This window comes from Haematobia irritans, chromosome 1 (genome assembly GCF_050003625.1).
Source record: "Haematobia irritans isolate KBUSLIRL chromosome 1, ASM5000362v1, whole genome shotgun sequence".
Lineage (NCBI taxonomy): Eukaryota > Metazoa > Arthropoda > Insecta > Diptera > Muscidae > Haematobia > Haematobia irritans.
Genome location: NC_134397.1, coordinates 209,328,285 through 209,346,072, shown reverse-complemented (window position 1 = coordinate 209,346,072; position 17,788 = coordinate 209,328,285). Strand labels below are relative to the sequence as shown.

Genomic DNA, 17,788 nt, shown 5'->3' with positions numbered 1-17,788 from the left:
TTCTATAGAAATTTGACAAAATTTTCTATAGAAATAAAATTTTGACAAAATTTTCCATAGGAATAAACTTTTGACAACATTTTTTTATGGGAATAAAATGTTGACAAAATGTTTTATAGGAATAAAATTTTGACAAAATTTTTAATAGGAATAAAATTTTGACAAAAATTTTTATAGGAATCAAATTTTGACAAAATTTTGAATAGAAATAAAATTTTCAATAGAAATAAAATGTTGACAAAATTTTCTATAGAAATAACATTTTGACAAAATTTTCCGTAGAAATAAAATTTTGACAAAATTTTCTAGAGAAATAAAATTTTGACAAAATTTTCTAGAAAATAAAATTTTGACAAAATTGTCGATAGGAATAAAATTTTTTATAGAAACAAAATTTTGACAAAATTTTCTATAGAAATAAACTTTTGACAAAATTTTCTATAAAAATAAAATTTTTTATAGAAATACAATTTTGACAAAATTTTCTATAGAAATAAAATTTTGACAAAATTTTCCATTGGAATAAAATTTTGACAAAATATTTTATAGGAATAAAATGTTGTCAACATTTTTTATAGTAATAAAATTTTGACAAAATTTTTACTAGGACTAAAATTTTGACAAAATTTTTTATTGGAATCAAATTTTGACAAAATTTTCTATAGAAATAAAATTTTCAATAGAAATAAAATGTTGACAAAATTTTCTATAGAAATAAAATTTTACATAGAAATAAAATGTTGACAAAATTGTCTATAGAAATAAAATTTTGACAAAATTTGCTAGAGAAATAAAATTTTGACAAAATTTGCTAGAGAAATAAAATTTTGACAATTTTTTTTCAAAATAAAATTTTGGCAAAATTGTCTATAGGAAAAAATTTTGACAAAATTTTCTATAAGAATAAAATTTTGTCATAATTTTCTATAGAAATAAAATTTTGACAAAATTTTCTATAGTAATATTATTTTAAATAGAAATCAAATTTTAACAAAATTTTCTGTAGAAATAAAATTTTGACAAAATGTTCTATAGGAATAAAATTTTGACAACATTTCTTATAGAAACAGAATTTTGACAAAATTTTTTATAGAAACAAAATTTTGACAAAATTTTCCATAGAAATAAAGTTTTGACAAAATTTTCCATAGAAATAAAATTTTGCCAAAATTTTCTATAAGAATAAAATTTTCTATAGAAATAAAATTTTGATAAAATTTTCTATAGAAATAAAATTTTGACAAAATTTTCCATAGGAATAAAATTTTGACAAAATATTTTATAGGAATCAAATGTTGACAACATTTTTATAGGAATAAAATTTTGACAAAATTTTTAATAGGACTAAAATTTTGACAACATTTTTTATTGGAATCAAATTTTGACAAAATTTTCTACAGAAATAAAATTTTCAATAGAAATAAAATTTTGACAAAATTTGCAAGAGAAATAAAATTTTGCCAAATTTTTTTAAAAAATAAAATTTTGACAAAATTGTCTATAAGAAAAAATTTTGACAACATTTTTTTACAGAAACAAAATTTTGATAAAATTTTCTATAGGAATAAAATTTTGTCATAATTTCCTATAGAAATAAAATTTTGACAAAATTTTCTATAGAAATAAAATTTTGACAAAATATTCTATAGGAATAAAATTTTGACAAAATGTTCAATAGGAATAAAATTTTGACAACATTTCTTATAGAAACAGAATTTTGACAAAATTTTTTATAGAAATAAAATTTTGACAACATTTTCTATAGACATAAAATTTTGACAAAATTTTCCATAGAAATAAAATTTTGCCAAAATTTTCTATAAGAATAAAATTTTGATAAAATTTTCTATAGAAATAATATTTTATAGAATTTTCTATAGAAATAAAATTTTGACAAAATTGTCTATAGAAATAAAATTTTGACAAAATTGTGTATAGAAATAAATTTTTAAAAAAATTTATTCTATATTTTTTTTTTTTTTTTTTGACAAAATTTTCTATAACAATACAATTGTAAGCGTAATTGGCTCGACTCCACAACTCTGCCGTTGACTACGCCACAAACGAGTTTCGAAGATTGACATACATGTAATATATCTGAGTGGGATTATTTTGAAGGGGACAAGTTATTAATGCATAAATAAATACTTTTTGAGAAAAAAAAAACCAAACAAAATAAATAATGGAAATTTTATGATCAGACCTCGTATAATCTATAGTCAAATAAGACTTAGTCATACATATGTATGTTTTTATTTTTTATAAAATTTTATTCGTTATGGGGGACTTCGTATATTCTATGCATTTTTAAATGTTATCACTTTTTCTTACGGGCTCTTAATTGCCTATTTTCAGAAGCGTTTCATATTTTATGTTACAATTTATTTAAATAGGACAGGGGATCTTTAGATAAGGCTTTAAATAGGGGACAAAAAACTCCATGTACCTCATTGGAATTTTAATAAAATATGTCATTAAAATAATCGTAGAATATTAAGTGAAATTAATTATATTTATTAATTTAGTTCTATCTATTGTATATGTAAACAGGTTATTTATTTTAACGAATATTAAATCACCATCACAAAGAAAATAGAATTTGACCCTCACAAAATTTGGGTCCGTTAATAGATTATTGAATATTTTAGAACGCCACTAAACATTAAGATCGAATTTATTAATCGAAAGTACTTCCATGTTGTAAATATTTTAATAAATTTGCATAAACTTTGTAACACCTTAATGTCAACGGTAGCAGATATTATAATTTGATCTGATTAATTCAACTGGAAAGATTTACATTGTATTATACCATCCACTATTAGGATAGACTAACTTTGTCATTCCGTTTGTAACACGTCGAAATGTTGGTCTCAGACCGCATAGAGTATATACTGGGTCGTAGTGAAATTCTGAGTCGATCTAGCGATGTCCGTCCATCTGTGGAAATCACGCTAACTTCCGAATGAAACAAGCTATCAACTTGATATAAACCGACCCACATACTCAATAAAAAGTTTACTTGGATCTAAGAATTTGTAACCTTCCCTTAAGGATTTGGGTATTGATTCCAAGCCAAAGATAAGGCTTCTTTAAAATAAAGACATTTTTTAGCTTTGAATCTAGGATCAATAAAATTAAAATTAGGATACAGATCTCATTTGTGAAATTTTAATTTTCTTTTATCGATATATAAATAAAGCTACACTCAAAAAAAAGTGAACCCTCTATTTAACTAAAGCCATTTAAACTTTATTTTAGTTCATGGAATTATTATGTTTTGAGAAAGTTTCCTTGACTAAAATTTGTAAATGTTACCAATAATGCGTCCATTATTAATAATGTTTAATAAATTTTCTTGAATTTGTCGAAAAATATTTACTTACTTCACAATTTTGAAATAAAATAATAAAATTTGACTACTGGCAAAGAATAAGTTAAATCGGTGAAATCGATAAAAAATCAAATTAAATTTCTTTTTCAAGTTCAATTAATATAAAATTCAGGAAAAATATTCAGTTAGGCTTTCGCTTTTCCAAATCCGAATTGCCGGGCCTCACGCTTGACACCTGCCATCAGATTTTGTACAGCCACCTTATCCACCTTCTTCGCCGCAGAAAGCCAGTTTGCCTTGAACTGCTGCTCGTCCTTAGCAGTTTTTTTGGTCTTCTTTAGGTTCCGCTTGACAATAGTCCAGTATTTCTCAATTGGGCGGAGCTCTGGCGTGTTGGGAGGGTTCTTGTCCTTGGGAACCACCTGCACGTTGTTGGCGGCATACCACTCCATGGCCGTTTTACCGTAATGGCAAGATGCCAAATCCGGCCAAAACAGTAGGGAACAACCGTGTTTCTTCAGGAAAGACAGCAGACGTTTATTCAAACACTCTTTCACGTAAATTTCTTGGTTGACAGTCCCGGAAGCTATGAAAATGCTGCTTTTCAAGCCACAGGTACAGATGGCTTGCCAAACCAGATATTTCTTTGCGAACTTGACAGTTTTACGTGCTTGAAAATATCTGCTACCTTTCCCCTTCCTTTTGCCGTATAAAACTCCTGTCCCGGAAGCTGCTTGTAGTCGGCTTTGACGTAGGTTTCGTCGTCCATTACCACGCAGTCAAACTTCGTCAACATCGTCGTGTACAGCCTCCGGGATCGCGCTTTGGCCGTCGTATTTTGTTTATCATCGCGATTTGGAGTCACTACCTTCTTGTAAGTCGATAGTCCGGCTCGTTTTTTGGCTCGAGGCACGGTTGTAGACGATACACCCAGCTTATTTGCGGCATCTCGGAGAGAGAGGTTAGGGTTTCGCTTGAAACTACCGGCAACTCTCTTTGTCGTCTCAGCGGCTTCCGGTTTTCGATTTCCCCCCGATCCAGACTCCCTGGCTGTCGACAAACGTTCCCCAAACACTTTAATTACATTTGTAACGGTTGATTTGACAACTTTTAGCGATTTTGCCAGCTTTGCGTGCGAGTAGCTCGGATTTTCGCGATGCGCGAGCAACATTTTGATACGCTGCTCTTCTTGCTTGGACGGCATTTTGACAACTGAGTGAAAGTGAATTCCAAAATCAAAATAGGAGCAACATTCTACACACACACACCTTCAAAATGAGGGGTGTTCAGGTTTTTTAAATGCAAAATTGAAAGAAATACGTCAAGTTTATATTTACCAAATTTTGACCGTATCACCCTTTAAATTTAGCGTTAGTTTAACTACGGATTTTTTTCTGTGTACTTCCTGTAATTTTATATAGGTGATATTTCTTATGATTTCACTCGAATAAACTTATACTTTGGGGTCCCGGAATAATGATCTCTTGTATATTTGGCATCTTTGATAGGCCTGATAGGTAATAAAAATTTCAACCTTATCAGGGATTTCAAATTTAGGCCGGAAAAATAAATAAATATGGAATTTTTAATAAACATTGGAATAAGCGTTGATAAGATTGGGAGCCAGAAGACACAGTCAATTGGGGTTAATTAACGAGTTAAAATATGAACTAATTCATAGAAAAATATTTTATGTTTGTTTAAGTTATTATATTCTAAATAAATATTAATAAACAACCAAGTAACAAAGACTAGATAATTTTAATTTGTAATTTTGTATGAATATACAATTTTTCGGTATGCGAAGTATGCGAACTCAGTGTCTATGGTTATATATAGAGTTGCGGGCGAAACAGTAGCGTCATCAAATTTCGTGACTTAACAAATTGATCATTTTACATCCCAGAAAAAAAATGTGGAAGTTCTTCCAAATGCACAACTTTAAAAGCACTTCCAGAAAATGCACTCCCAATGATGTTCTTTATTTTAACTACCCAGGAAGTTCTTTTAATTCAATGTTTTATAACTTGGGTTTTTCTTACTGTTAATGGGTAATTTTAACTTTTTTTGTTTTAAATAGGTTAAAAACAGAGGAAGAATTTATAAAATTGTACAAATCATTTAAATTTTGTTGAAAAAAATGCTAAATCCAATCCGAAAAAATTATGATTTTTTGAAAATATTTGAGGTCAAACCTTTCCGATAAGCGTTAGAATCCATTCAAAATTATAAAAAGATATAAAATTTATTTATTTTCCAAATTATCACAGAATTTTTTAATTTACATCCAAAACATTGAATTCGGATCACACTTAAAAAAGTGATGCAAATTCAGTGCAACGGCTGTTGAAATGGAGAACTTCCATCCTATGACAAGCCCATGTTAAATTCATCGCTTCTGCGTCAATTTTGCACCACTTCCGGATCCAAAAAGAACATTTTCATTACTTTTTTGGCGACGCTGGGATACTACATGGCTCCATGATTTTTGTTCCATTTATATATATATATATCTGCAACGTGTAAATTTATGTTCTAGTCTTATAAAGAACTCTAATTGAAAAGATTTTTGCTTATTGTATTTTCACTTTTGTACGTTACTAAAATACATAAACTAAATCTTTACTTAACGTTAAATACATACTTAAACTTTTAGTCATAGAAAATACTTATATGTACAAAATTATATTTTAGCTAATGTCAAAATAAAATCAAGATAGTTTGATTAACTAATACGATATAGTATTGCCCTTGTTTATTATTGCTGTAATCGGTGAGGCATAGAACATACCATATTTTTCAGAGTTGCCATATCGATTTTTTCCCATTCTGCCGTAATTGCAGACTCCTGTTCTTTGGGTATTGTATATGGATGGGACTTCGCAAATACCTTAGCGGATAATATGCCCCAGAAATCTTCTATAGGATTTAACAGGTTGGCTGATAGGTCCCCGGTCTGACACATAGATGGCGTCGCTAGTATTAAATGCATATTATTTTTATATAGTACCAACCTTCAAATGATTCGTGTCAAAATTTGACATCTGTAAGTCAATTACTTTGTGAGATAGAGCGTCTTTTGTGAAGCAACTTTTGTTATTGTAAAAAAAAATGGAAAAAAATGAATTTCGTGTTTTGATAAAATACTGTTTTCTGAAGGGAAAAACTACGGTAGAAGCAAAAACTTGGCTAGATAATGAGTTTCCGGACTCTGCCCCAGTGAAATCAACAATAATTGATTGGTATGCAAAATTCAAGCGTGGTGAAATGAGCACGGAGGACGGTGAACGCCCGAAGTGGACGCCCGAAAGAGGTGGTTACCGACGAAAACATCAAAAAAATCCACAAAATGATTTTGAATGACCGTAAAATGAAGTTGATCGAGATAGCAGAGGCCTTACAGATATGAAAGGAACGTGTTGGTCATATCATTCATCAATATTTCGATATGCGGAAGCTCTGTGCAAAATGGGTGCGGCGCGAGCTCACATTTGACCTAAAACAACAACGTGTTGATGATTCTGAGCGGTGTTTGCAGCTGTTAACTCGTAATACACCCGAGTTTTTCCGTCGATATGTGACAATGGATGAAACATGGCTCCATCACTACACTCCTGAGTCCAATCGACAGTCGGCTGAGTGGACAGCGACCGGCGAACCGTCTCCGAAGCGTGGAAAGACTCAAAAGTCCGCTGGCAAAGTAATTGGCCTCTCGGCAAAACGGCCCCATATGAAGAAGAAAAAAGTGTTGTTCCACCAAGTCAACGCAAGTCATTTAGAACGATGGCAAAAATTCATGAATTGGGCTTCGAATTGCTTCCCCACCCACAGTATTATCCAGATCTGGCCTCCAGCAACTTTTTCTTGTTCTCAGACCTCAAAAGGATGCTCGCAGGGAAACATTTGGCTGCAATGAAGAGGTGATCGCCGAAACTGAGGCCTATTTTGAGCCAAAACCGAAGGAGTACTACCAAAATGGTATCGAAAATTTTGAAGGTCGTTATAATCGTTGTATCGCTCTTGAAGGGAACTATGTTGAATAATAAAAACGAATTTTGACAAAAAAATGTGTTTTTTTTTTTAGACCGGGGACTTATCAGCCAACCTGTTAGATCGGGGCTTAGTGCTGGCCAATCCAGTAAAGGTATATCGCGAGACTTAAAAAAGTTTTTTTGTGAGTAGTGCAACATGGATGGGAGCATTATCTTGTTGGAAAGTCCAAACTTCACCATATAACTCATCTGCAAAACCTATTAAAGTGTTCTCCAATAAATCGCCATATACCTCCGCGTTAATTTTAGTGGGGACAAAACATATTTTAGATTTTCCTCGTGCTCCAAAAGCTGCCCATACCATAAGAGATCCACCCCCGTGGGTGCGTTTATAGCAAGTTTGACGAGGGTACCGAGAATCGTGCTAATATTTTTGATGGCCATCAGGACCATCCAAATTGAATTTCTTTTCGTCGCTAAATATAACCGTTTCGAACTCTTCGTCCCAGCAAAAGAAATACGAGCATTTTTATGGTGTTGTGTTAACCGCGGTTTAGGAATTTTATTTTCGTACTTTAGTCCTATATCGTACTTGATAATTTGCTGAATTCGTTGTCTAGTCACATTCAAACCCAATTCTATTTTTATTTCTCTGCAGCTCATATTTCCATTGGCAGAAAGTTGGCGAATATGTCGCTTTGTCCTTTGGTCAACGCTTCGAATGCGCCCACTGCGTTTAGCACAACTATAGTTTGTGGGATTTTTTAAAAAATTGCTAATGGTATTGCGGTGTCGATTTGTAGCCGATGCAATTTCTCCAATTTTTTCTGATTAAAATGTTAAGAAAAACGGAATGTTTTTTGAATCAACCTTTATTGGTAATAAAGGCGCCACAACTGCTTAGCATTGCTTTCACAAAATCTTCACTGCATATTGTGGGAATATTTTATCCGTATTTTATTGACCTCGGACACAAGACCCAAAGATTTTCAGTCAGCAAAAAGATTTTCAATCGGTTTAAGGTCTAGGACTGTGCGGACCCCACATTGTCATACTTTTCTGTTAGTATTATTACTTTCAAATTTTGGATAATGACAACATCCACTCATTAATTCAAAAAGTGATTGTAAATGCCATATTTATGACCAGAATCAAAAAATAGAAAACAAACATAGGAGAGAGGTTAGGAAACATGACGTCTAGTGTTACTATTTTAACCGTCACTGTATATTTATACAGACGTCATTATGTTTTATTGTTAATAAATTTTTAGTTAATTTTTTTACGTTCCAAATAAATATTAATGAAAATGCAAGTAGAAAAGTCTCGATCATTAAACTGAAGCGATCATTCTAATTTGTAAATCAACATTTTAATTTGTAAATATTTATGACTATTGAATATTTAATATTAAGTATTCGAAGTTAGCATTTAAATTATCACAATAAAAAATGTTTTATATCCATACAACGTCAGAGGAAATGAGTACTATACTTTTGAACCAATTAAAGGGTGATACGGTCAAAATTTGGTCAAGGGAAAACGCGTGTAAATCGGTGAAATCGTTTATTTAAAAAATAAAATTAAATTTCTTTTTCAAGTTCAATTAGTATAAAATTCAGGAAAAATATTCAGTTAGGCTTTCGCTTGACACCTACCATCAGATTTTGTACAGCCACCTTGTCCACCTTCTTCGCCGCAGAAAGCCAGTTTGCCTTGAGCTGCTGCTCGTCCTTAGCAGTTTTTTTGGTCTTCTTTAGGTTCCGCTTGACAATAGCTCAGTATTTCTCAATTGGGCGGAGCTCTGGCGTGTTGGGAGGGTTCTTGTCCTTGGGAACCACCTGCACGTTGTTGGCGGCGTACCACTCAATGGCCTTTTTACCGTAATGACAAGATGCCAAATCCGGCCAAAACAGTACGGAACAACCGTGTTTCTTCAGGAAAGGCAGCAGACGTTTATTCAAACACTCTTTCACGTACATTTCTTGGTTGACAGTCCCGGAAGCTATGAAAATGCTGCTTTTCAAGCCACAGGTACAGATGGCTTGCCAAACCAGATATTTCTTTGCGAACTTTGACAGTTTTATGTGCTTGAAAATATCTGCTACCTTTCCCCTTCCTTTTGCCGTATAAAACACCTGTCCCGGAAGCTGCTTGTAGTCGGCTTTGACGTAGGTTTCGTCGTCCATTACCACGCAGTCAAACTTCGTCAGCATTGTCGTGTACAGCCTCCGGGATCGCGCTTTGGCCGTCGTATTTTGTTTATCATCGCGATGTGGAATCACTACCTTCTTGTAAGTCGATAGTCCGGCTCGTTTTTTGGCTCGATGCACGGTTGTAGACGATACATCCAGCTTATTTACGGCATCTCGGAGAGAGAACTTATGGTTTCGCTTGAAACTACCGGCAACTCTCTTTGTCGTCTCAGCGGCTTCCGGTTTTCGATTTCCCCCCGATCCAGACTTCCTGGCTGTCGAAAAACGTTCCCCAAACACTTTAATTACATTTGTAACGGTTGATTTGGCAACTTTTAGCGATTTTGCCAGCTTTGCGTGCGAGCAGCTCGAATTTTCGCGATGCGCGAGCAACATTTTGATACGCTGCTCTTCTTGCTTGGACGGCATTTTGACAACTGAAGAGTGAATTCCAAAATCAGAATAGGAGCAACATTCTACACACACACACCTTCAAAATGAGGGGTGTTCAGGTTTTTTAAATGCAAAATTGAAAGAAATACGTCAAGTTTATATTGACCAAATTTTGAACGTATCACCCTTTACTACAGAGGACATTCGAAAACGACACCAAACTAACTATTGAACCAACGAAAAATTTTCATTAATATAATGAAATTCGTTAAAATAACGTCATTTACCATCGTTGATAACAACACAAGGTTTACTGTGATATGTTATTAGTTTAAGTTAATTATTCTTGCAATTATTAAATATGCGTTTTATGTCGTGCTGTATCAGTATCGTATTAAAAGACGTATTTTTTGCAAAAGTAATTGACGAAAATTGAATATCCAATAAATAAACCATCCCTGATGAGGCTGGAAATAATCCCAGCGAAACGTTGGATGGAAATAATGGAATAATTCAATACTTGTTTTATTCGCATTTTAAAGTGACTTTGAAAGCCTATTAGAAAACATACCAAAAACAAAAGCTAATAATAAAGAAAAAGGTCGATAAACTAAATAAACTAACGAAAAATTTCATTGGCCCAATTTTAATGACACATCTCGTTAATATAACGCAGTTCTTCTACGTTTTTTTCAAAGTTTCTATTGATATAGAAATAAAATTTTGGCAAAATCTTCTATAGAAGCTAAATTTTGACAAAATTTTCTATAGAAATAAAATTTTGACAAAATTTTCTATAGAAATAAAATTTTGACAAAATTTTCTATAGAAATAAAATTTTGACAAAATTTTCTATAGAAATAAAATTTTGACAAAATTTTCTATAGAAATAAAATTTTGACTGAATTTTCTATAGAAATAAATATTTAACAAAATTTTCTATAGAAATAAAATTTTGACAAAATTTTCCATCGAAATAAAATTTTGACAAAATTTTCTATAGAAATAAGATTTTGACAAAATTTTCTATAGAAATAAAATTTTGACAAAATTTTCTATTGAAATAAAATTTTGACAAAATTTTCTATAAAAATTTCATTGGCCAAATTTTAATGACACATTTCGTTAATATAACGTAGTTTCTTCTACTTTTTTTCAAAGTTTCTATTGATATAGAAATAAAATTTTGACAAAATCTTCTATAGAAGCTAAATTTTGACAAAATTTTCTATAGAAATAAAATTTTGACAAAATTTTCAATAGAAATACAATTTTGACAACATTTTCTATAGAAATAAAATTTTGACCAAATTTTCTTTAGAAATAAAATGTTGACAAGATTTTCTATTGAAATAAAATTTTGGTAAAATTTTCTATAGAAATAATATTTTGACAAAATTTTCTATAGAAATACAGAAATACAATCTTGTATAGAAATAAAATTTTGACAAAATTTTCTATAGAAATACAATTTTGACAACATTTTCTATAGAAATAAAATTTTGACCAAATTTTCTTTAGAAATACAATTTTGACCAAATTTTCTATAGAAATACAATTTTTTCAAAATTTTCTATGGAAATACAATGTTGTCAAAATTTTCTATAGAAATAAAATTTTGTCAAAATTTTCTATAGAAATAAAATTTTGATCAAATTTTCTTTAGATATAAAATTTTGACAAAATTCTCTATAAAATAAGATTTTGACAAAATTTTCTGTAAAATAAAATATCATATAGAAAAAATTTAGACTAAATTTTCTCTAGAAATACAATTTTAACCAAATTTTCTATAGAAATAAAATTTTGTCAAAATTTTCTATAGAAATACAATTTTTTTCAAAATTTTCTATGGAAATACAATTTTGTCAAAATTTTCTATAGAAATAAAATTTTGTCAAAATTTTCTATAGAAATAAAATTTTGTCAAAATTTTCTATAAAAATAACATTTTGAAAAAATTTTAAATACAAATAAAATTTTGACAAAATTTTCTATAGAAATAAAATTTTGACAAAATAAAAGTTTGACAAAATTCTCTATAAAATAAGATTTTGACAAAATTTTCTACAGAAATAAAATATTGACAAATATTCTATAGAAATAAAATTTTGACAAAATATTCTATAGAATTAGAGTTTTGACAAAATTATCTTAAGAAATAATATTTTGACAGAATTTTCTATAGAAATAAAATTTTAAAAAAATGTTTGTAGAAATAAAATTTTGAGAATATTTTCTGTATAAATACAATTTTAACAAAATTTTCTATAGAAATAAATAAACTAACGAAAATTTCCTTATTATAAATCCCCTAAAAGGAAGCCGAATCGAAGGCTTAAGTTTGGAGATGAAACGATTGCGGTTGCTGATAGTGTCAAGTATCTGGGGTCACGTTAGATAAAAAATTATCTTATGGGAAACACTTAGAAGAGATCCGTAACAAATCGCTAAAATCGTTAAAGGCGTTGTGGCCGCTTTTGTGTAGAAAGTGTCTGCTGAATCATAAAAATAAGAATCTACTGTTCAAAGGTATCATAAGACCTATTTTAACATATGCATGTCCAGTTTGGTACAAAGCTGCAAAGACCCATTTGGAGAAGTTACAGATTGTACAAAATAAATGTTTAAAAATTATCAATGGAAAGAATTGGAGATACTCTACTTCATTACTTCATAATGAAACTGGATATGAGAAAATTTGTGATTTCATCAAAAGGCTAAATTTAAATTATTTTTCCAAAATTGAAACTTCCCCTTATTGTTTGATAAGGTCCTGTGTAGAGCGAGTATATTAAAATATTTCTTATTTTACTATTAAATTATCAAATTGAAAATATATGTTTGTTTTAGGTTATTGAATTAGATAATCTTCTGCATGCATGTTAATTTTCAACAATATTTGACTTTTGTTTAATTTCATATAAAGGTATTTAACCTGTTTTTGCCTTTAATAATATGTATCTTAAATAACATAGCTTATATTGCCAGCCAGTGTCTCATTTGTTGTAATATCTACTGTGATAAAATCTCATTAAATGAATTGTATTTAAAAATCAAATTAATAAAGAAGAATTTGAAAAATGAAATGAAACGAAAATTTTAATGACACATCTCGTTAATATAACACAGTTTCTTCTACATGTGTAGTTTCTTCTACCTTTTTTCCAATGGTTCTATTGATCAGGTCCCTTAATCCACCTTGTCCATTAAGCTTGAAAAATAATTAATTTTAAAAGAAAAATTGACAAAATATTCTATAGAAATAAAATGTTGACAAAATTTTCTATAGAAATAAAATTTTGACAAAATTTTCCAAATATAAAGTTTTGACACAATTTTCTATAGAAATAAAATTTTGACAAAATTTTCTATTGAAATAACATTTTGACAAAATATCCAATGCAAATAAAATTTTGACAAAATTTTCTATAGAAATACAATGTTGATGAAATTTTCTATAGACATAAAATTTTGACAACATTTTCTATAGAAATAAAATTTTGACCAAATTTTCTTTAGAAATTAAATTTTAACAAAATTTTCTGTAGAAACAAAATTTTATATAGAAATAAATTTAGACTAAATTTTCTTTAGAAATACTATTTTGACAAAATTTTCTATAGAAATAAAATTTTGGCAAATTTTTTTATGAAAATAAAATGTTTACAACATTTCCTATAGAAATAAACTTTTTTATAGAAATAAAATTTTGTCAAAATTTTCTATTGAAATACAATTTTCCATTCTTGTTGTTTGTTGTTTGGTTTTAAGCAATAAAAAACAACAGAAATAAAATTTTGTCAAAATTTTCTATAGAAATAAAATTTTGTCATAATTTTCTATAGAAATAAAATTTTGACAAAATTTTCTATAGAAATAAAATTTTGTCAATATTTTCTATAGAAATAAAATTTTGATAAAATTTTGACAAAAATTTTTGTAGAAATAAAATTTTGTCAAAATTTTCTATAGAAGTAAAATTTTGACAAAATTCTCTATAAAATAAAAGTTTGGCATACAATTTTGACAACATTTTCTATATAACAAAATTTTCTATAGAAAAAAAATTATATACAAATAAATTTAGACTAAATTTTCTTTAGGAATACAATTTTGACAAAATTTTCTGTAGAAATTTTATTTTATGAAAATAAAATTTTTACAGCATTTCCTATAGAAATAAACTTTTTTATAGAAATACAATTGTGTCAAAATTTTCTATATAAATAAAATTTTGACAACATTTTCTATAGAAATAAAATGTTGACAAAATATTCTACAGAATTAAAATTTTGACAAAATGTTCTTAAGAAATTATATTTTGACACAATTTTCTATGGAAATAAAATTTTCTATAGAAATAAAATTTTGACAAAATTTTCTATAGAAATAAAATTTTGACAAAATGTTCTATAGAAATAAAATTTTGACAAAATTTTCTATAGAAATAAAATTTTAACAAAATTTTCTATAGAAATAAAATTTTGACAAAATTTTCTATTGAAATAAAATTTTGACAAAATATTCTATTGAAATAAAATTTTGACAAAATTTTCTATAGAAATAAAATTTTGATAAAATTTTCTATAGAAATAAAATTTTGACAAAATTTTCTATAGAAATAAAATTTTTACAAAAATTTCTGCAGAAATAAATTTAAAAAAAAAATTCTCTAGAAATAAAACTTTGACAAAATTTTCTAGGGAAATAAAATTTTAACAAAATTTTCTATACAATTTTGACAACATTTTCTAAAGAAATAAAATTTTGACCAAATTTTCTTTAGAAATAAAATTTTGACAAAATTTTCTGTAGAATAAAATTTTATATAGAAATAAATTTAGACTAAATTTCCTCTAGAAATACACTTTGACAAAATTTTCTATGGAAATAAAATTTTAACAAAATTTTCTATAGAAATAAAATGTTGACATTTTTGATAGAACTAAAATTAAAAAAAAAATTATAGAAATGATATTTTTAACAAAATTTTCGACAATTGTAGTTTCCTCATAGGGTTTATAAGTTATAATCCAATTGATCGTTTGAATTTCTTTATCGATTTCCTACTTGATAAAAAAAAGCTTGAGAGTCCTTCATAAATGTATTAATAACAACTTAAACTTCCATTTTCAGACTCGAATTCAAGTAAAAATTATGCTGTGTTTCAAGTGAAACGTCTTTAAATTAAAATTTAAAAAAACGTCTCGTATTTTTAAAGACAATTTATTTAATTTTGAAGAATTTTTCAGAATTATTAAAACAACGTTGACCTTAGAGAAACAAAATTCTCTATTTGGAGTAAACACTCAATTTTAAGTCGAATCACTTAACTATAAGGACAAAACGACTTAATTAAAGGTTTACGACAATGTTTTTTCCAGTGTGAATATGAAATTTCTAAAAATATGTATTCACAAAATACTTCAAATATTATCAAATGCATTAAGGCTTTTGTTCGAATGTTTGACAGAAATAATAACAAAAATAAATATTTCTCACTCTATGGGAAATAATTTCGTTATAAATATTTTCTAATGGCAGAGAGCAAATAGTCGTGCTAACAATATACTGACAAGCGCATCGTTGCTTGAGTTTCAAAAATTTAGGAAATATTAAAAAAAGCTTACAATGAAAATTCTATTCAAATTCATTGTGCTGCTCATTGCAGTTGAGTTTGTTTTAGGTCAAGACATACTACTCGGAAAGCAGAAACAACGGGCTGGTTGTGCTCAGGTGGATTTCAATGATCCAACTAAAATCACATATTGGAGTCCATTTGGTGGTATTGGACCGGTTGTGGGACATGGCATCGATAACAATGAGGCTAAAAACATGTTAACAACAGCATTGGAAAATCTTCAAACGATTGATGAAAATCAATACAGGTACAACGAAATGTTTTCGAATTATTCATAATTCATTATCGTCAACAAATTATCAATGTTTAATTATTTAATATTTATTTATGATTTCTATGAAATTATTTAATTTTTCCATAATTCTGGTTTTAGAATTGATAAAATTATTACCGCTGTCAAATGCCTATTTACAAATGGTCTCTATGAATTTAATGTCACCCTCACTGATAAGAACGAGCAAATCAAAACTTGCGTTGTACAGATTTATAAGAATTATGGTCGAACAGAGGATGATGCCATGATTACGACGGCTGTTGTGGTGGCCTGCGATGATGAACCTCAATATGTGAAGATGTACAATGAAGTTCAGAATTAAAGGGTCAATGCACATAAATACTGAAGATAATTTGTTTGATTTCTTTATATGACCAAATAGGCCAAAAAAAATTTATTGTGATAACGAATAAATAAAAATATATTTTGCTTTTATTAGCTTATCAGTTGCAAAAACAATTTAAAATAATTCTATTAGTAATTAGCGGTCTGACAGACAAACATCATGCTTACAAATTATATGGCATATACCTACACCCGAAGAAAAATACCAGCGTTGCAACAATGAATCTTTATTTTGACACAACATTTTCCCAAAATTGGACCACCATCCGTACCAATGGACCATTTTTTCAAATTAAACTAATATCATTTAAAAGTTAAAATTTGTCCAAAATAAGAAAATTTTGCCAAATTTTTATTTGTATTCAAAATTTTTATTACTATCTTTCTAATTTTATCAAAATTTTATTTCTATAGAAAATTGTATCAAAATTGTATTTCTTTGGAAATTTTTGTCAAAATTCTATTTGTATAGACAATTATGTCAAAATTTTATTTCTATAGAAAATTTTGTCAAAATTTTCTTTTTATAGACAATTATGTCAAAATTCTATTTCTATAGGAAATGTTGTCAAAATTTTATTTCTATAGGAAATTTTGTCAAAATTTTATTTATATAGAAAATTTTGTCAAGATTGTATTTCAATAGAAATTTAGTCAAAATTTTATTCCCATTGAAAATTTTTGACAAAATTTTATTTCTATAGAAAATTTTGTCAAAATTTTATTTCTATAAAAATTTTGTCAAAATTTTATTTCTATAAAAAATTTTGTCAAAATTTTAATTCTATTGAAAATTTTGTCAAAATTTTATTTCTATAGAATATTTTGTCAAAATTTTATTTCTATAGAAAATTTTGTCAAAATTTTATTTCTATACAAGTTTTTTCAAATCATTATATTTCTATAGAAAATATTTGCAAAATTTTATTCCCATCGAAAATCTTGTTTTCATAGAAAATTTTGTGAACATTTTATTTCTATAGAAAATTTTGTCAAAATTTTACTTCTATAGAAAATTTTGTTAAAATTTCATCTATAGAAAATTTGGTCAAAATTTCATTTCTATAGAAAATTTTTCAAACTTTTATTTCTAGAGAAAGTTATCGCAAAATTTTATTTCCATATAAAATGTTTACAAAATTTTCTTCCTATTCGAAATTGTTGCTTTAGAAATTCATTTAGAAATTTTTGTCAAAATTCTTTTTTTATAGAAAATTATGTCAAAATTTTATTTCTATAGAAAATTGTGCCAAAATTGTATTTTTATAGAAAATTTTGTCAAAAATTTACTTCTATCTTCAATTTTAAGAACAAATTTCTTTAATATAATGAAATTTTAATTAAAAGAACGTTTATAATCTTTGCTTCAAACACATTTTGAAAATGTGTGTCCCTTCTTTAAAGTTGCATGTCTTAAAGCTAGGGCAAATATTCCTTAAAATAAGGAAAAACATTTTTGATTTAAAGAAATTGTCCTTATTTTGAGGATTTAGCATCTGTGGTTTAAAGTTTTTTTGGACTTAAGACTCTATTTTTTACTTCGAAGTATCCGTCATAATTTGGATTTTTAAACTGGCATTTGTTTGTACGTGAATAGCTTTATTAATATAC

The 17,788-nt window shown here is 28.0% G+C and overlaps 2 protein-coding genes across 2 annotated transcripts in view; one reads left to right on the top strand and one right to left on the bottom strand.

Annotated features, from left to right (window-relative positions):
- The window catches only part of LOC142219433 (uncharacterized), a 110,381-nt gene that overhangs the window by 68,164 nt on the left and 24,429 nt on the right, over positions 1 to 17,788 (bottom strand). The gene's annotated exons all lie outside the window — the stretch shown is intronic.
- On the top strand, positions 15,462 to 16,301 carry LOC142222524 (uncharacterized). Its single transcript, XM_075292698.1, has 2 exons — positions 15,462 to 15,805; positions 15,932 to 16,301. The coding sequence occupies exons 1-2, from the start codon at positions 15,549 to 15,551 to the stop codon at positions 16,152 to 16,154; spliced, it is 480 nt and encodes a 159-aa protein (XP_075148813.1). The 5' UTR covers positions 15,462 to 15,548; the 3' UTR covers positions 16,155 to 16,301.

Coding starts and splice junctions, on each gene's coding strand:
- LOC142222524 (XM_075292698.1), top strand. CDS start 15,549: ATGAAAATTCTATTCAAATTCATTGTGCTGCTCATTGCAGTTGAGTTT. Junction 15,806..15,931: donor ATTGATGAAAATCAATACAG/GTACAACGAAAT, acceptor TTCTGGTTTTAG/AATTGATAAAATTATTACCG.